Source organism: Globicephala melas, chromosome 3, assembly GCF_963455315.2.
Source record: "Globicephala melas chromosome 3, mGloMel1.2, whole genome shotgun sequence".
Taxonomy (NCBI): Eukaryota; Metazoa; Chordata; class Mammalia; order Artiodactyla; family Delphinidae; genus Globicephala; species Globicephala melas.
Window position 1 is genome coordinate 165,634,772 of NC_083316.1, and position 18,626 is coordinate 165,653,397.

At 56.8% G+C, this 18,626-nt stretch overlaps 1 protein-coding gene across 7 annotated transcripts in view; it reads right to left on the bottom strand.

Annotated features, from left to right (window-relative positions):
* Positions 1 to 18,626, bottom strand: part of PNPLA6 (patatin like phospholipase domain containing 6) — a 23,830-nt gene continuing 5,204 nt past the window's right edge. For 3 of the 7 annotated variants that reach the window (XM_060297227.1, XM_030879496.2, XM_030879499.3), the window contains 26 exons: positions 18,373 to 18,501; positions 17,939 to 18,019; positions 17,690 to 17,852; positions 17,262 to 17,345; positions 16,845 to 16,954; positions 16,548 to 16,715; positions 16,384 to 16,461; positions 11,188 to 11,393; positions 10,837 to 10,968; positions 10,626 to 10,749; positions 10,056 to 10,169; positions 9,710 to 9,785; positions 7,826 to 7,969; positions 7,545 to 7,608; positions 7,093 to 7,261; positions 6,711 to 6,893; positions 6,424 to 6,542; positions 6,080 to 6,236; positions 5,674 to 5,790; positions 5,517 to 5,586; positions 4,960 to 5,076; positions 3,084 to 3,385; positions 1,966 to 2,082; positions 1,747 to 1,849; positions 1,533 to 1,642; positions 1,136 to 1,428 (listed from right to left, as the gene is read on the bottom strand). In XM_060297227.1, coding sequence (XP_060153210.1) covers positions 1,357 to 1,428; positions 1,533 to 1,642; positions 1,747 to 1,849; positions 1,966 to 2,082; positions 3,084 to 3,385; positions 4,960 to 5,076; positions 5,517 to 5,586; positions 5,674 to 5,790; positions 6,080 to 6,236; positions 6,424 to 6,542; positions 6,711 to 6,893; positions 7,093 to 7,261; positions 7,545 to 7,608; positions 7,826 to 7,969; positions 9,710 to 9,785; positions 10,056 to 10,169; positions 10,626 to 10,749; positions 10,837 to 10,968; positions 11,188 to 11,393; positions 16,384 to 16,461; positions 16,548 to 16,715; positions 16,845 to 16,954; positions 17,262 to 17,345; positions 17,690 to 17,852; positions 17,939 to 18,019; positions 18,373 to 18,501 — 3,309 coding nt within the window. In that variant the 3' untranslated portion in view covers positions 1,136 to 1,356. Of the gene's footprint in view, positions 1,429 to 1,532; positions 1,643 to 1,746; positions 1,850 to 1,965; positions 2,083 to 3,083; positions 3,386 to 4,959; positions 5,077 to 5,516; positions 5,587 to 5,673; positions 5,791 to 6,079; positions 6,237 to 6,423; positions 6,543 to 6,710; positions 6,894 to 7,092; positions 7,262 to 7,544; positions 7,609 to 7,825; positions 7,970 to 9,709; positions 9,786 to 10,055; positions 10,170 to 10,625; positions 10,750 to 10,836; positions 10,969 to 11,187; positions 11,394 to 16,383; positions 16,462 to 16,547; positions 16,716 to 16,844; positions 16,955 to 17,261; positions 17,346 to 17,689; positions 17,853 to 17,938; positions 18,020 to 18,372; positions 18,502 to 18,626 lie in introns of all 7 variants that reach the window. The other 4 variants (XM_030879491.3, XM_030879498.2, XM_030879493.2 and 1 more) reach the window with 4 other exon arrangements.

Below are 18,626 nucleotides of genomic sequence, written 5' to 3' on the forward strand. Positions count from 1 at the left end.
GCGTGGCCAAAAATATATTTTTTTAATTGAAAATAAATAGATGTAAATTTTTTTAAAAAAGATGCCCCTCCCTGGTCACCTATGCCAAGGTCCCTTCATCCTCCTTGGCATCCCCTGTCCCGAGCTCCCACCGAGCATTAATCTCCAAGTTCTGCCAAAATTTCTTGTACGCATTTCTTGGGTGTTGTCCCCTCCCCACCGTCTCTGTGTCCACTGTCCTAATTTCGGCCTTGTCATCTCTCCCTGGTCTCTGGCCCCCTGCCTCCGCCTCCTCCACTCCATCCGCTTCCAGAAACAGATCTGACCGTTCTCTCCTTTGCTTAAAAGCTACCCACGTGCATCGCAGGTGGGAACATAAAGTGGTGTAGCTGCTGTGGAAAAGAGTTTAGCACTTCCTCAAAAAGTTGAACATAGAATTACCCTATGTCCAGCCAATCCACTTCTGGGTATCTACCTAAAGGATTGGAAAGCAGGGGTATTTGTACACCTGTTTTCAGAGCAGCACAATTCACAACAGCCCCAACGTGGAAGCAACCAAAACGTCCGCTGACGGGTAAATGGATAAACACGATGTGGTCCATCCATACGATGGAATACTATGTAGCCTTTAAAAAGGAAGGAAATTCTGACACCTGCTACAACACGGAGATACCTTGAGGACATTCTGCTCAGTGAAATAAGCCAGACACAAAAGGACAAATAATATATGATTCCACTCACGTGAGGTCCACAGACAAGTCCAATTCCTAGGGACAGAAAGTAGAGTGGTGGGGGCCGGGGGCTGGGGGAGGGGAGTAGGGAGTGAGTGTTTCATGGGGACAGAGTTTCAGTTTGGGAAGGTGAGACACTTCTGGGGATGGATGGCTGCACAATGTGAATCTGTTTGGTGCCACTGAACCGTACACTTAAAAAGGGGTAAAATGATAAATTTTATGCCATATATATACATACGTATGTGTGTGGGCTCACAGGCGAAGTTGGGGATGGCCACTCCCAGTGGGGAAAGCTCACCCCGAGGCTGGGAGCACAGGTCATGGTGACAAGCTCAAGGTCGTTTCTGGCCCCAGCCCTGGCCATCCTGAGCATGGAAGGTGGGACGAGGTGCCCCCTGAACCCAAAGATGACATACGGCCGCTTCCGAGAGGGGCAGGTTTATTGGTGGGACTGATCAAGGGTCATCAGTGCAGTGCTGGCCCTCCCCCGGGGGACAAGCCAGTCCAGTGTGTGGACCCTGGGGGCTGGGGGTCAAGGGGGACCCCGGGGGGTCACAGGCATAGCAGCAGGCAGAGGGGCAGTGAGCCGCCTCCAGAGGGCCCACCCCTAGTCCAGCCCAAGGGGGGACCCCTCTCGAGGTCCTCAGGCATCCGCAGATCTGGGGGCGTCCTGCGGCAGACAGCTCCGGTGCCGGAGGATCGGCTTCCCCTCCTCCTGCAGGGATAGGGGCGACCCCGCACGTGACACACAGCCCGGGACACCGGCGCAGTCAGCCGGGTCTCCCCACCTTGTGGGGGGCCCGAACCGCCCACTCTCACCATCTCGGAGGCAGTGCTGGGGCTCGCGCCCTCTGGAGAGCCCCCTTCGTCCCGCGAGCAGTCTGGCCCCACGTCCTCCTCGTACTCAGTCAGGCAGTCCGACTCCTCCCCTGGAATGGCAGTGGGTGAAGTTCAGGGCGCTTGGGCTGGGCTGACCTCTCCAGCCACCAGTACACCGACCCCGGGCTCCTGGGGATGCCCTCAGCCCCCTCACCATCTGCGCAGCCGTCGGAAACAGAAACGTAGCTCGTGGGGGGCTCGATCCTGGACACGATCTCCGCCAAGTCGGTGAAGCCGGAGCTGGGGAAGGCAAGCACCTGCGGAGAGGCGTGGGTGAGGCTCTCGGGGTCGTCTGAGGTCTGGGGGAGACCCAGAGGGGACTGGGGATGTGTCATCAGAGTGGCCCCGCCGGAGGAGGAGGGCGCAGGCTTACATCTGCACGGCGGCTCTCATTAAGGTCTGCAGACCGTCGGTCCGTGAGCATCTTTTCAATGATGTCGCCCCGGGTCCAGCCCCCAAACACGGCCTTCCCGTACTGGTAGCCCACATCCTGCAGGAAACGAGGGGGGCTGGGGCCATGTCTGCAATCCCTGGGGGTGTTCTTCTCTGCCTCATCTTCTCTGCTTATCCCCACCCTGCCTGCCCCTGCCCTGGCCCCTCAAAACCCTGATGCTCTGCCGGAGCTGGCATTTGAGACTACACTGATTTCAGAGTCGGCCACACGTAGCACACTCACCCCCATGTCCCCTATCCTGTGCCCCTGCCAGACATTACCAATCACTCTTTGCTCATGCTTTCCCACTCAGCCCCATGCAGTGTGCCAAGTACCAAATGATTCGAGATGGCGGCGTGCAGGCTTATTTCAAGGTCTGCAAATATGCGGTATACCCGTAAATATCATCATCTCCCATGCCCATAACAGACATCACTAATCCAGCATGGTACGCCTTCCCAGTGAGCCCAGAAAGGGAATCAGACATTTCTACTCAGGGCTCTGGGCAGCAGCTACTGATCATATTCTTTTCTTTCTTTCTCTCTCTTTTTTTTTGGCCACGCCGTGCGGCATGCGGGATCTTAGTTCCCTGACCAGAGATCGAACCCATGACCCCTGCAGGGGAAGCACGGAGTCCTAACCACCGGACCACCAGGGAAGTCCCAGCTACTGATCATTTTCAGTTGGCATGGGCTATGACACATTTTTCTGGGTCAGTGGCACATTATACAGTGCTCCATCCAGTGTATCCCAGACTTGGCATCGGACGTTACTAATTTTTCGTGGTTCTCATTCCCACCTACACAGAAACGGCATTAGAAATCTCTACAGCGTGTTTCAGGCAGTGCCGCTGGCACATACTAAGAAACTTAGTTCGCACATACACACGTACATCCCCTTGCCACACTCACTGCAGACATCACTGATTGATTACCGTTCTATTCCCCATGGATCCCAAATGCAGCCCTAGAATCCTTCCCTTCATGTTGCTCTGGGCTTTCAGTATTAAAGCTCTGCCGGCCCACCACACTGGCACCAAGTGGCTCCCACCCGCTCACATAGATCTGGTCGAACTTCCCGAAGTCCATGGTCTTGAAGCAGTCGATGGGTGGGCGCAGGTACTCGCAGTACGAGCTGGACTTCACGACCTCCAGCTGCCGCACGCAGGACACATAGGCCAGGCGAGACTGGATCTCGGCCATGTCTGGAACCTTGATCTTGTCTGCCCAGGGGTTCAGCCGCTTCCACAGCAGCCACCAGCCAGAGAGGCTGTCCCCGTAGGTGCTAAGGTCCGTCTCATCCTGGCTTCCCACATCGATGGCAATGACCGTCTTGGCACCCATGCTGCGAGCAATGTCCGCTGTGGGGCATGGGGGTCAGGGGGCTGTTCTCCACCGGGACTGAGGCAGGGAAGTTCAATGCAGCCCCGCAAACACCATCACGCACGTGGTCACGCAAAAAAAAAAAAAAAAAAACCATGCGAACAACACGTAGGCGTGCAAAGCATATGGCTGTAGAGGCCGATGATGTGGAGGAGGGGACGGGTGTTGGAGCTTTTAGGTCTGGGGAACCAGGGCCAGAGGAATGGAGAAGATGGAGGCAGAGGGATAAAGTCACTGGGGAAAGAGACCCAAGGTCAGACACATGGGGGAGAGAGATATGGAAGGAAAGTAACACGGAGACAGATTATAGTAAGGACACCAGGAGGCAGAGATGAAGGGATCAGAGTCATGGAAACAGACGGAGGATCAGAGACGCAGCGAGATGCGGGAATAAAGACATCAGGAGACAGAGCCGCGGGGAGAGAAATGCAGGGGACCAGAGACAGCAACAGAGATTTGCGGGAGAGAGAGATATCAGGGGCCAGAGATATGGAAGGACAGAGAATCCGGGCAGAAAGAGGGATCTTGAGACTGAGACAAGGGACACAGAGCAAAGAGCCGGATCAAGGAGATTCAGGCAGCGGGACGGATGGGGTGAAGAATGGGGTGATGGCGTGGTGAGGAGGGTGCTGTAGCTGTGGGTCTGGGTGCCCCACTGAGAGCCCCTGAGTGGGTCTGGGGGTGCCTGGGGGGACATGGACAGGGTCCTGTAGCCAGGTCCAGTCCCCAAAGACACCTAAGTCTCCAGAAGACTTCGCCCGTGGTAAGCTTGTCTGTGTGTGTGTGTGTGCTGTACACACCCCTATCAGGTATGTGCATGTCCCGTCTGTATGTTTGTGAACACACCCACCTCTGGGTGTGCTATATCTCTGCACACACACCCAGGACTGTTTGTATTCCTTTCCCGTGTCCCTAGATCAATGTCTAAGTATGTTTCTTTGTGCGTCCAAGTGTGTCCGTCCACCTGTGAGTTTGTACACACTTGCTCACGCGCATGAGGTTGTGTGAGTGCAAGTATCTGTACAGAACGCCTATGCAGGAGTTGGCAAGCTGTCTGTAAAAGGCCAGAGAAAAAATAATCTCGGCTTTGCAGGCCATATGGTCTCTGTTGCAACTACTCAACTGGGCTGCACAGACATAGCCACAGACAAAGGATAAACGATTAGGTGTGGCTGTGTGCCAATAAAACTTTATTTACAAAATCAGGCAGGGGGCCAGATTTGGCTTGTGGGGTGCAGTGTGCGGATCCCTGATCTATGGGACCTCAAGCGCCTGTGTAGCCAGTGTAGGTGTCTACTTGTGTTTGCACACCACTGGGTGTGTGGAATTTTAAGTTGCAACCCCCCTGCCTCTCATCTGCATGCTTCAAGTGAGTGGGTGTGAAAGAAAGCTCATCGTGGAGCTGCCCCACCCCCCTGCGTGTGCCCACGCTTGCCCTGTGTGTGTGCGTGTCAAATACAGCACATGGGCGCATCCTTCACCTGCACACACACATGCCTGCTATGAGCTTGCCCGCGTGTCTGTGCACGGGGACAAGCAGATGGCTACTTGCCTGGTAGGTTGTTGATGTAGCCGCCGTCCATGAGGAGGTGCCCATCCTTGGGGTCACACAGTGGCGGCAGGTATCCCGAGAGTGTCATGCTGGCACGCACGTATCGCCACAGGGAGCCTGCCCGGCGGGACACACAGACACAGACACGCACTGGCACGCTCAGACACACTTGGAGGCCCGGCCAGCCCGGTGGGCTCGCTGACCCGGCACATTGTTGACATAGCACCCGTCCACCAGCAGGTGCCCGTCCCTGGGGTCGCAAGGCGGGGGCAGGTAGGGGCAGTAGGAGGCAGTGGCCCAGATGTAACGCCATACGCAGCCTGTGGGGACTGGTGTGAGGGGGTGAGGCGCCCAACTAGTCTCTCAGCCTCCTGCCCGCGAGGACAGACATACGTGGGGCCTCTGGGGCATCAGTGGGTGACGACTGGTGCTCAGCACTCAGGCCAGGAGGGATGGTCACTCATGTTAACAATGTCCCAGATGCTCGGCTGCCCCTCCCCCGCACCCATTCCCCACATGGCTACAGTGGTTTTGGTGGGGCTGGCTGGGGTACCCACCATCTTTGTGGACGCGCATGGCTGAGGCGGTGATGTCCGTGGTCACGTTGAAGTACGGCAGCCACAGGTCCTACAGGGACAGGGACTGCGGTCCAGGAGGAGTGGGGACTCCTGTGGGGAGGGGCAGGGGAGGGGCAGGCATGGGGGAAGAGTGCACCTCGATCTGCTTGTCCTGGAAGACACGGTGGATGCTGCGGTTGAAGGCCGACCCCGTGAACATGGAGGTGACGGGGTAGGTGAGGTCCAGCACGGGCTCCAGAACTGAAGTCATGCTCTAGGGGGCAATGGGCCAGCGGGGGGTCAAACAGGAGTCACTTGGGGGTCACTGACTAGGCAGTCCCTAAGGGGCCTGACTTCTCCAGCTGGGAGCTGGAGACTAGGGTCACTAGCCAGAAAGTCACGGGGTGGGGGCGGTCATCCAAGGTCCTGGAGGTATCTCTATAAAGGATCCAGGTGGGGCTCACAGATTAAGACGGGGAGGGGCAGGAGAAACCCAGAAGCCCGTCTAGGGTGAGGTTTCAGGGTGCTCCTGGGGTGGGGGGACCCCTCCCCGCAACACACACCTTGGCCCACTCCCGGGCCCGCTGCTTAGTGCGGCTGGCGCTCCGCTCCTCGGCGTACAGGGCCCCGATGAAGGAGCCGATGGACGTGCCGCCCACCAGGTCGACAGGGACCCCCGCCTCTTCTAATGCCTTCAGCACTCCGATATGTGAGCAGCCTCTGCAAGGTGGAGACCCAGTGACCCTCTGGAGATCCCCTAAGCCCCACCCCCAGGAATCTTATCCCTTCTCCCTCACCTGCTAGGAAGGTGGTGCCGGCCCGCCCCTATGGGATCGCGCCCAGGGAATCAGCTCTACCCCTCAGGGCCCATGGCCCCGCCCCTGTCAGCGCTGACCCCGCCCCTCACCTGGCCCCGCCCCCGCCCAGCACCAAGGCGATGGTGTTGCCTGTGAGCACCCGCGCCAGGCGGGAGAAGTCGCTGTGCCGGTCAGCGCGCTTCGAGAAAACCTTCTCGTAGAGCTCGTGCTGGTGTGAAAGGAGAGAGACGCGGCCCATGAGGATGCGGGTGTAGGAAGCGGCGTCTGGACCTCCAAGGCACTGCCCTGGCCCCGCTGGTCTCTAGGCCGCGCCCCTCCAGTAGCCACGCCCCTGAAAGGTCCTGAGAGCCGACCAGTCCCCTGCAGGGCCCCTCACCAGCTTGGCGGGGCTGCGGCGCGAGAAGAGGCGGCGCGGACAGCGCAGATGCAGGTGCCCCGAGCACCAGCTGCGCATGTTGAGCCACTCCACTGTGCGCGTGGGACCCGGGCCCTCCTCGCGGTGCAGCAGGACCAGCTGCTTGAGGGCGCGCACCGCCGTGTTCTCCAGCATCTGCTCCAGCTTGTGGGGGTGGTGGGGGGAGAAGGGGAAAGCACGGAAGTCACTCTCACCCGTGGTTTCCTCCCTGCCCCTCCCACACCTGGCCCCGTAGTTCCTGGTCGCCTAGCCCCACCGGTGAGGGTGCACGTGGCCCGGCGCAGGCACCGGAGGGCAGGGGGCGGGATCCCAGGGATGGGGTCACTGTGAATGGTCTCCAGACCTGGCCAAGCGTGGGCTCCTGGTCGCCAAGGCCCACGATGAGGATGCAGTCGGCCTGGCGCAGGCAGCGCACGGTCCAGGGCGTCAGCGATGCGTCCGTCTGGTAGAGCACGATGCGGTGCGTGTCCTCCTGCTGGGCCAGCCACCCTGACAGCCGGAATTCTTGGATGCTAGGATGGGGGCAGGGGAGCGTCATCCTGGGGCTGGTCAGGGGTCCCTGCCCTCAGGGACCATGTAGCTCCATTGCTCGGGGAGGGGGACCTGGACATCCAAGCCCCACACGCCTGCATCCTCCAGGGGCGGATTCACTACACTGTCTCCCCAGTGACCAGAGGAATGGGGGCGCATGCTCCTTGTTTCACAGCCTAGACCTCAAATGAGATCTGAAAGAATCCTATGCTTTGAGCTTATCCCTCGCGCCCCACCCTAACCTCCTGCACCCCCAACACACACCTGTCCAGTGCAGAGGCCCCCAGGCGTGCCCGGATGATGTCACTGTTGAGAAGAAGTGTGGGGCCTGGGGATGGGTGAGGAAGGGTGTTTAGGAACCCAGGTCAACGGACCTGGAGGACCCTCCTATAAGACAATACCACCCACTCCGCTCCCACAGCCCTGTTCCAGCCCCCCAGCCCCACCTCTGGCCCACCCAGGCGTCTCCATTCATTGGCCAATGCCCCCACCCACATGCGCCTTGCCCCATGCAGACGGAAAGCCTGCCCTTGCCCACGACTGACCAATGGCTTGCAAAGCATGCTGCAGCTCCAGCATGAAGGCCACCATGGGCACCTCGGCACACACGGGCAGCACTGCCACCGTTGCCAGGTTGCTGGCTGGGTTGGTGAGCTCCGAGTGAGGGGGAACACCTAGGCCCGAACCTGCTGAGACCCCAAAGGATGGTATTTGCTGTGCAGTCCTGTGTCTGGAAAGGTCAGCTCGCCTCTGCCTTCTCAGAAATCCCTGTTCCCTGTTCCTCAGCTGAGGCTTAGTGATGCCGTAGTGAAGGTCATGGCCTCAATCCTAGCTTCACAGCCTCAACCACTGTTCTTGATAAGACCTGCCTATCTGACCTTCAGTTTTGGCCCAATCTCCTCAGTGGCATCCATTACACAACTGTATAACCATTTCTGTTTTCCACTCCACCTGTGTGGACTGATCTGTGCCCCTACCCCATTCTGGCCTTGGGGCCTCTGTCCACTAAAGGGACTTGAACACAAAACTAGACGGAAATAAATATATTTTTGACGCACTGATTGCTTCTCAGCTTCTCTACTTACACTTTAGACCAAACCATCAACCCCCATCTCTTGACCGGACTTCTCCCAGCCTCCTCTCCTCCAGTTTTCCTATAACAGTCTGAACAAGTTCAAATGCCTTTCGACGGCTTCTAGTCCCTGCATGACTTGCCCCCCTCCCCCTCACTCACTTTCCTCCTTGAAGTGTTTCAACACCGCCAAACCCTGTGTGCAGAGCCTTCAGAGTTCTGTCAGCGTCTGGCCCCATCTCATTTATCACGTCTCAGCTCACTGATCTCAGAAAAGCCTCCCTCCCGCCTCTAGTCATACCCCATCAAGACCCTATTTTGTTTTCTTCACAATACATTATCCGACATTGTACTCTTTCTTTGTATCTTAAAAACTGTATCTTGCTTCTGAAGCTGTAAACCCTTCTAGGGGCTTTGTCTGTCTTGTGCATTCTCCAGGTTCCCAGAGGTCTGAGATTTTAAAGTCCCTGCCCCCATTATCTGCCCCAGAATCACACCAAGGGCGGTCCTGGCAGCCGGGTGGGAGAGAACATGTATTTGTGTACTTGGTGCGAGACTGGGGGAAAAGTCTATCGGGGAAGACCCTGGGCATAGGGGCAGTTCTTGGCCACGGCCCACTCCCGCCCCTACCCTCAGGATCCAGGTGTCAGGGCTGATGGGGCAGAAGCCCCTGGGGGGAAAAGGAGAGTAGAGGTTGCCAGGCTGGTCCAGGGTCAGGTCACCATAACAGAGAACCTCAGGTCCATATTTCTGCACATCTCGAATCTGACTCAATTTCCCAGCGTATCCTAGCTGACGGAAACCACATCTCCCAGCATGCCCAGGGAAGGGAACCACACAACCACCACCACCCCCAGCATGCACTGGGACAGGGGCCATCTCCCAGCATTCACCGGGACCAGGAACCACATCTCCCACCAGGCTGGTAACCTACGAAGCCACTTTCCAACATGCCCTGGGCCCCAAACACCACCCCGTAGACTACATTTACCAGCACACTTTAGTCTAGGTTTCCCCTTCCTAGTATGTGGACTCCATCCTCCAGCCAGCCCTGACACCCTGAACCAAGCTTGCCCTAAAGACTCCTCCTGTCAGCACCACTGATACTTCAGATTCTATTAACAAGCCGGCCCTGGGTCCAGGACTCCGTTTCCCAGCATGCCCAATAACCAGCACTACAGCCCACAGCATGCACCGGAACTCGGATTCCCACTTCCCACTTGAAGCCCCGCCCAGAGCGGGTTATACGCAGGACTCCACTTCCCAGCATGCCCTGGGTTCAATGGCTCCCTCTCCTAGCTCGTTTTGGGCGTTGGACTAGATCCCTTAGCATTCCCGGGCGCTGGCCAGCTCTCACCTGGGAAGGGTCCTTGCAGCTGCTGCAAATTCCCCAGAATTTTCTGGCTCAGCAGGTGGATGAGGCGGGTGACAACCTGGGTCGTTGGAGGCCGGCGGTCCAGTGAGACTGGAGGAGCAATTCTGCACCACCTTTTCCTCCTCTACCAGGGCGCCTGGGTCCCTGTTACCTGAGTCCCACCCCATGAGCCTCGCCCTCACTTGGAGGCTTCACCTCCTTCCTAGGGCTCCACCCCCATCTAACCCCCCTCTCCACACATTAGGCCCTGCCTTCTCTGGGTACCCGCCCCCACTCCCATCTGTCCAGCCCCCGTTAGGAGAACAGCCCACAACCCAGCGAGCTGCACCTGCGGGTATCGACGTTTGATGTGGCCCAGGGTGCCCTCGGGGAGTTTGGCCAGCTCTGTGTCGCGCACCGCGTGCACCGTTGTGGCACGTGGCTGCCTGGTCAGCGCCTCCACCTAGGGGACAGCGTGCCTGACCAGGGCTGCGTGAGCCAGGAGCTTGATAGGTAAGGGAGAGGACGACCGTGGGTGCAGAGACGAGGCCCTACCGAGTCCCCCCCACCCCGCCCCAACCCCTAGATGGGGGTAGAGAGAACCAAGCCTTACTACCCATCTAGGGGCTCTGAGGAAAGGGAGAGGACAGGAGGACAGGGATCCACACCGGCGGGGGTCCCCTCTTCTGATGTAGAGAGGTCTGGAGACTGATTCAGATCAGACTCGCCACCCTGATGAGGTTGCCCCCATGGCCCCACCCCATGGAAAGGAGCTGGGGAAAGTGGATTGCACGAGGTCATAGGTTGGGGAGGGAGCGTTCTCTACCCCCAACAGGTTACCTGGGATGAAGTGTATGTTGGGCGTGGGGGGAAACTGGACTGGGAGAGGTTAGAGGTCAGTGGGTGGGGCCGAGCTCACCACTCCTATGAGATCCCCGCGGCCGTACTCGCCCACCAACTCCTTCTTGCCATTGCCACGCTGGATGACACTTCGCAGCCGCCCATTGAGCACGATGTAGGTGCAGTCTGAGCGGTCGCCCTGCCTGGGGTGGGGGTGGGAGGGGCGGGTCAGACAGGGTAGGGGTCCTCGTAGGCAGGGCCTGAGGGGAGAGGTGGGGCAGGGCCTGCACCTGTACAGTGCGCGTCCCGCCTCTACCGCTGTCCAGTCGATGGCGAAGTCCATCTGGCGCACGAAGGGCGACATCCTTGCGGCCACGGTCTGCGCGGCGCTCAGCACTACACTGGGCTGTGCACGCATGATCCTGTAGGCGAAGGGCAGGGGTGCATGGGCCGGGGGCGCCCTAGAACAGCCCTTAGGGAGTAGAGAGGGTGGGGGATGGCCTGGAGGTGGGACAAGAAGGGCTCAAATCTTCCCTGGAAAACTGTTGGCTGTTCAGAGGGATGGCCTCGTGCAGGGCAGAACAGAGTTGGTCGGGGCTGCCTAAGCGTCACCCCCACCCCCATATCGGGCCCAGTCATACTCATAGAAGTCAGACTTGGAGATCCGCAGGAAGGTGCAATCACGCTGGGCTCGCAGCGTGAAGATGAGGGGCTCGCCGGTAAGCACGGCCAGCTGCCCCACCAGCTCCCCGGGCTGCACCACGAACAGGCACACGTCTTCGGCCTTGTCGATCATGCGCTGGTAGACGTGCAGGCAGCCCCAGAGCACGAAGTGCAGGCTCACATCCTGTAGGGCGAGGGCCAGGAGATGGGCACAGGGGCACCACCTCACCCACAACTCAGGTCAGCGCACTCCAGAGGAAAGGTTAAGGAAGGAAAAGTTGGAGGGAGTGAAGGCTTTCCATAGCACTGAGCTGAGCAGCATATGTTATCTATATTCCCACTCAGCACCAGGGCAGACATTGCTAATGGATCACCCAACTCAACCCAGATTAAGGCCCATGAATTCTTTTCAACACAGCCAGCAAGAGCCAACGAAGACTGGCTACACAGGAGCATGGCTGAGCTTAGAGCCTCTTTGCTTGTGCTGGGCAACTGCATAGCTACATGGAAAAGAATAAAGTTGGATTCTCACCTTATGCCATATTAAAATGGATCAAAGACATGAATCTGAGAGCTTAAACTATAAAACTCTTAGAAGATGGGACTTCCCTGGTGGCGCAGTGGTTAAAAATCCGCCTGCCAATGCAGGGGACAGGGGTTCGAGCCCTGGTCCGGTAAGATCCCACATGCCGCCGAGCAACAAAGCCCGTGCACCACAACTAGTGAGCCCGCGTGCCACAACTACTGAAGCCTGCGCGCCTAGAGCCTGTGTTCGGCAACAAGAGAAGCCACCACAATGAGAAGCCGGCGCACCACAACGAAGAGTAGCCCCCGCTCGCCACAACTAGAGAAAGCCCATGCGCAGCAACAAAGACCCAACACAGCCAAATACATACATACATACATACATAAAACTCTTAGAAGAAAATACAGGGGTCAATCATGGTCACACTGAATTTGGCAACAGAATCTTGGATATGATACTAAAAGCCCAAGCAACAAAATGAAAAACAGATAAACTGGACTGCAACAAAATTAAAACCTTTTGAGTTTCAAAGGGCACTATCAAGGAAGTGAAAGGACAACACACCGTGTGGGAGAAAATATTTGCCAATCATATATCTGCTAAGGGTCTGGTATCCAGAATATGTAAAGAATTCTTACTACTCAGTACTAAAAAGACAAATAACTCAATTAAAAAATGGGTAAGGGCTTCCCTGGTGGCACAGTGGTTAAGAATCCACCTGCCAATGCAGGTGACACGGGTTCGAGCCCTGGTCCGGGAAGATCCCACATGCCGCGGAGCTACTAAGCCCGTGCGCCACACCTACTGAGCCTGCGCTCTAGAGCCTGCGCGCCCCACTACTGAGCCCGCGTGCTACAGCTACTGAAGCCCGCGCCTAGAACCAATGCTCCACAACAAGAGAAGCCACTGCAATGAGAAGCCCGTGCACTGCAATGAAGAGTAGTCCCCGCTCTCCGCAACTAGAGAAAGCCTGCGTGCAGCAAGGAAGACCCACTGCAGCCAAAAATAAATAAATAAATAATTAAAAAAAAAATGGACAAAGGCTCTGAATAGACATTTCTCCAAAGAAGATTTTTGAATGGCCAGTAAACTCAACATCATGAATCATTAGAGAAATGCAAATCAAAACCACAGTGAGATGCCACTTCACACCCACTAGGATGGCTTGAATCAAAAAGTGTTAGAGAGGATGTAAGAAACTGGAATCCTTACACACTGCTGGTGGGACTGTAAAATGATACAGCCACTGGGAAACAATGTGGCAAAAATTTAAAAAGTCCTCAAAGAATTAAAAATAGAGTTGCCGGGACTTCTCTGGTGGCACAGTGATTGAGAATCCACCTGCCAATGCAGGGGACACAGGTTCGATCCCTGGTCTGGGAAGATCCCACATGGCACGGAGCAACTAAGCCCGTGCGCCACAACTACTGAGCCTGTGCTCCAGAGCACGCGAGCCACAGCTACTGAGCCCACACGCCACAACGAATGAAGCCCGTGTGCCTAGAGCCCGTGCTCGGCAACAAGAGAAGCCACCGCAATGAGAAGCCCGCGCACCGCAACGAAGAGTAGCCCGCGCTCACCGGAACTAGAGAAAGCCTGCACGCAGCAACGAAGACCCAACGCAGCCAAAAAAAAAAAGAAAAAAAATAGAGTTGCCATATGACCCAGCAACTCAACTCCTAGGTATCTACCCAACAGAAATGAAAACGTGTCCACAAAGACATCTGCACATAAACGTTCATAGCCGCATTATGCCTACTAGCCAAAAGGTAGAAATAACTCAATGTCCATCAACTGATGAATTAAGAAGCAAAATGTGGTCCATTCGTACAATGGAACAGTAGTCAGCCCTAATAGAATGAGGCACTGACACACGCCACAACATGCATGAACCTTGAAAACAGCATACTAAGTGAAAGAAGCCCAGACACAAGGGGCCACATGTTGTATGATTCCATTTACATGAAATGTCCAGGACGGGCAAATCTATAGAAACGTAAGATTAGCAGTTGCTTAGGACTGGGGCTGTTTAGGAGGTAGGAGACTGATGGCTTAAGGGTATGGTGTTTCTTTTTAAGGTGATGCTCTGAAAATGCACAGTGGTGATGGTTGCACAACTATGTGAATATACTAAAAACCAGTGAATTGTACTCTTTGAGTGGGTGAATTGTATAACGCATGAATTACGTCTCTAAAACTATCACCCCGCAAAAAAAAAAAATCCCCTTTGGGAAGTTCCCTGGTGATCTAGAGGTTAGGATTCGCCACTTTCACTGCTGGAGCCCGGAGCCTGGCTTCAGTCCCTGGTCAGGGAACTGAGATCCTGCAAGCCGTGCAGTGCATTAAAAAAAAAAAAAAAAAAAAAAAAAAAAATCCCCTTTGCTCCCGGTTCCCTTGTTCCACTCCATCGCTGTTGACTTCCTTTTGTTTCCTACAGGTGGAATAGCTCTACCACAGGACATTTGCACAAACTGTCCCCTCTGCATAGAATGCTCTTTCCTTCCCCTTGCACCTAGTTAATTCGTCCTCATCCTTCCTCCTTCTCTGGAGGTCACTTCCACAGAGACACTGCCCTGACTAAACCAGACGTTGTGGAGCTGAGAACATCTCCTTTGTAGCACTAAGCACATATGATGTAGTAACAATTTGTGTAATCCTTTGACTGTACTGTCTGTCAGAACTGTGAGCTTCCCAAAGGCAGGGGGCCCCACTGGTGTTTCTTGCCTCTGCAACAACCCTGGGACACAGCAAACGCCCCTCTCCCCTCTGGTTAGCCTGCCCAGCTGGACACCTCTCTGTCCCACCCTTTCAAATAAGGAACTGAAACTGCCCAGAGACAGAAAGATTCCTTCCTCATTCATTACACAAACCTGTCTGACACCCCACAACGCCCCAGATGAGTGCCAAAACACTGCAAGGATCCCTGGGAGAGGCCCAGGCCCAGGAGACATACACACATGCTGGAACCTTCCAAGATAGAATTCCCAGACTGGGTTTGGGATATAAATGGGAGTGACTAATAGTAGGCTGCCATTTGTCCTCAGACTGGGAAGCATGTTGTTTTTCACTGCAGGACTTCTCAGAGCCTTGAATATGCTAATAATGCTCACTGGGAGCTGCCATGAAGGGGTAAAATAACCTGTGTTTCTCCAACATGTTGCACACAGACCCCCTGTGATATGGCCGTTCCATGAAATATGCTTTGGGAAATGTTTGTGGAAAGCGGGGTTTCTCAACCTTGGCAACACTGACATTTTGGACTGGATAATTCTGTTGTAGGGGGACTGGCCCATGCAGTCTTGCATCCCTGGTCTCTAACCCGCTAGATGACAGTAGCACCCTCCCAAGTCAATCAAAAATGTCTTGACGTCGCCAAATGTCGTTGACAATGACGTTGAAAACTATTGGTGTAAAGTTTCAGAGGGGGGCACAGCAGACCAGCTTTGTCCCTAACAAAGTTCTGAAGACCCCGAGGAGCCTGGTGTGTTAGCAGGCTGGGCTGGGGCTGGGGCTGGGGCCGGGCTGTGTTGAGCCCAGCAGAGGCTCCCAGATAAGCAGGGGCCCGGGGCCCCTGCAAGGGCCACGGTGTGACCACACTTCCTCAGCCAGTCCCCCAAGTACCTCAAACAGCTGGCACAAAACTTCCTCTGCAGAAAGGAGCCCACCCTGCAATGAGCAGCTCAACGTGGCCACTCAGTCAACTGATCATGTGATATAACAACCACCCTTAAATCAACCATACTCCAATAAAAATTAAAAACAACAACCACCACCCAGCCAGCTAATAGCTGGGCCACCCCCAGCCCCTCCCCCAAGCCCAGGGCTCCTCCCTTGAGCCTGGGGCAGTGCTGTGGTCTCAACGCCTAAGTCATGTCACCCCTACTGTCACCCCCAGCCCATCCCCCGACTGGGAGCTGCTGCTCCAACCCTCCCCTGGCCTGTCACCCTTGCAAACCCTAGTAGCTGCGAACTGAGTATTTCCTGTTTCATCCTCACAACACTTCTAGCAGATAGTTACGACACTCATTCTGCAGGCGAGGAAGATGACAAGTTTCTAGATGATTCACCCAAGGTCACACAGGGAGTCAGGGCAGAGTCCGGATTTCATGTTTGGCTTCCTCCCTAACCCTCCTCCTCTGTGCTCCTGGCCTGTGACATCACAACGGGTCTCAGTTTTCCCGCCTGGAGAATGGACGGATTAGTGGGATGCACAGTTTCCCACACCTGTGTGTCACCAGGAGGCACTGAAATCCAGCTCGTGGGGCTAGTTCCCAGCCTCCAGGTCCAGATTCTGACCTGCACCCGTTTACTGAGTGCCCCCATCCTAGCAGGGACCCAGGAATGAGAAGCAGACAGAGCATCAGAGTATGTTGTAGAGTTGAAAGGTCAGAAAATGGAAGTTGCAGGAAATGCCAGGACAGGGAAGAGAAATCTAGGGGTGGAGGTCCTAGTATAAAAGGTTCAGGGGTTAGAGGAGAATATGTCCAGAGGACATGGGGAGGGAGGGCTGTGAGTCAGAGTCATAGGATCCAAAGGTCAGGGGCTGGAAATCATATACTGGGAGGTCTACATCTAAGGTGAAAAGGCAAGGATCAGAGAGAGGTCTTGGGTCAGGGCTGCATGATCAGAGTTCAGGGCTCAGCCTCACCTGGTCCCCCTGGCGGGCAATGATGGTGCCGGCTTTGGTGTGGTGCAGCAAGACTCGGCTATTCAAAAGGGAGGGGTCCTGGGGAGGAAGGAAAGGGGGTTGAGACTGGCCCAGCCAGGCCTCCCACCCCCAACCTGGTCCCCCAGACACCCTCAGCTGCCCACCTCAATCCGCATCAGCTTGGCCAGCTCTCGCTTCGCCGCCTCAAAGATGCTGCTTGTCTGGCGGCCCTGGTAGGGCCCGAAGGGGCACCCGCCAGTGGCCGACTCATCCTCACAGTAGCTGTATTCACAGGCGCCGGCTGGCTGCTCCCGGGGCTCCTGAGTAGGGGTCTGTGTGGGGCAAGGCCTGTGATCTCCCTGCTCCCACCCGACCTTCCTCCTCGGGGGACTCCACCTGTGGCCAGACCAGGGTCCCAGGAGGGGACTGGGGTGGGGTGGGGGAAGAGGGCAGGGCCTTACCCGAGCCAGGGCTGCCTGGGGCCCCCATGAGGCCTCTTCCTGCAGGGACACGGAGATCCGGCCCCGCTCATATGCCATGTCGAAGTCCGAGCGAGGGCCGCCCTGCAAGCCTGCAGTGGGCAGGGGGCAATAAATGCAATAAAGATGAGAGTGACCATAGCTGGAGTCTAAGCAAGCACTACCTATGTACCCGAGGCCACGGCTACACAGACATGACTAATCGATCGCTGCTCTGGCCCTTGCAACCCTTCTCACCACAGCTGGGAGGGCACCATCTCAACGACTACCCACAACAAAAAGACATGAGTAAGTGCTGCTGATATTCCCATTTCACGGATGAGAAAAATCAAGACTGGCAGGCCTGCATCCAACCCAGAAATTCGATGGCCTCCCCCCACTCCACTTGGTGCCCCAAACCTGAGATGTCCACTGGCATCGAGATGCAGCGACTCAGCAAGGGCGCCGAGGGGGCTTCCAGGGATGTGGGCTTCACTGGGTCCCCTAGGGGAGACGCGTGTTCAGGCTCCTGCCCCTCAGAGCGCCCAGGACTGGGGGTGGGGAGCTGAAGGGGGTCTGGGGAGAGGTCAGCTCAGAGTCCCTGGGGACCAGGGGACTAGGAAAAATGATTCCAGTGGGCCCAGGGGACTGAGGCCAGGGGTCCTGGGGGATCCAAACAGGAGTCACACCTGGGTACCTAGCTAAGCGGGTCCCGGGGGGGCTGGGCAGCTCAGGTGGAAGTATCTGAGGAACTGAGACATGCATTGAGGGGCAGAGCCTGGGCTTCTTGGGAGTGGGCTGGGCCAGCCTACGGTTCCTGGGGGTCAGGCAGGGGTCATCTTGGGTACCTGCAGTTGCAGGCAGTGGGGCCCCGGTGGGGTCAGGCGGCCGGCCAGGCGTCTCCCTCGCCTCCTCAGAAGCAGAGGTGCTGGCTATCCGCTTGGAGCCACGCACAGGGCTGGTGCGGGCTGGGAGGCCCGGGCTGGGGAAGAGGCGCAGGGGCTGGATCTCCTGGGGGCAGAGGGGATCCTGTGGCGTGTCTGGGGAGGCACACGCCGCACACCCCTCCGGCCCCTGGTGCTCTCCACGTAACTCACGTGGCTGAAGAGCTCGTTGGTCAGACCCAGGTAGTTGTGAAGCGCCAGGAAAGTGACCCGCTGCAGCCTCACCATGATGATCTTTGGGGGCATGGCCGTCAGAGGAGGGGGCCAGGGAGAAAGAGGGTCAGCCACAGGACTTAGCACTGAGGGGGTGGGGCCGTGGGTGGGGAGAGGGAGATGGAGCTAAGGCCAGGAGATCAAGGTCGGAGCAGGAAGGGGCTGGGCAGGGCCCTAGGAGCCAGGGAGAAACCGACAATCAGGCAGCAGAAACCTGGGGACACGGGGTGGAGGCAGCTCATGGGAGGAGTCAGGGAGGTCCGGCTGCTCAGGGCCGATAAACGCAGCTTCAGTGCCTGTTGGCTGCTGGGTCCCAGCCCCCAGGAGCCTGTGATGGGTGGGGGGTTATGAAAGGAAGTGGATGGCCCGCTGACCTGCACTACCCGCACCAAGCTCTCGGGATACTTGGTGAAGACGGCTGAGAAGGCCTCGACTGGAAGCCGCAGCACCGTGGAGTCTCGGGCCGCCCGAGCAGACACAGTACGCTGGGGGTGCTGGTGACCCTGGGGGTGCCGGGGGCACAAGGAGAATCAAGGTCAGGGGCTGTGAGAGCCCCCCTTCCTGCTCCCCCCCGACCCCTCCTGATGCCACTGCCTTGAGGGACCACCGGCAACATCAGGCACGCATC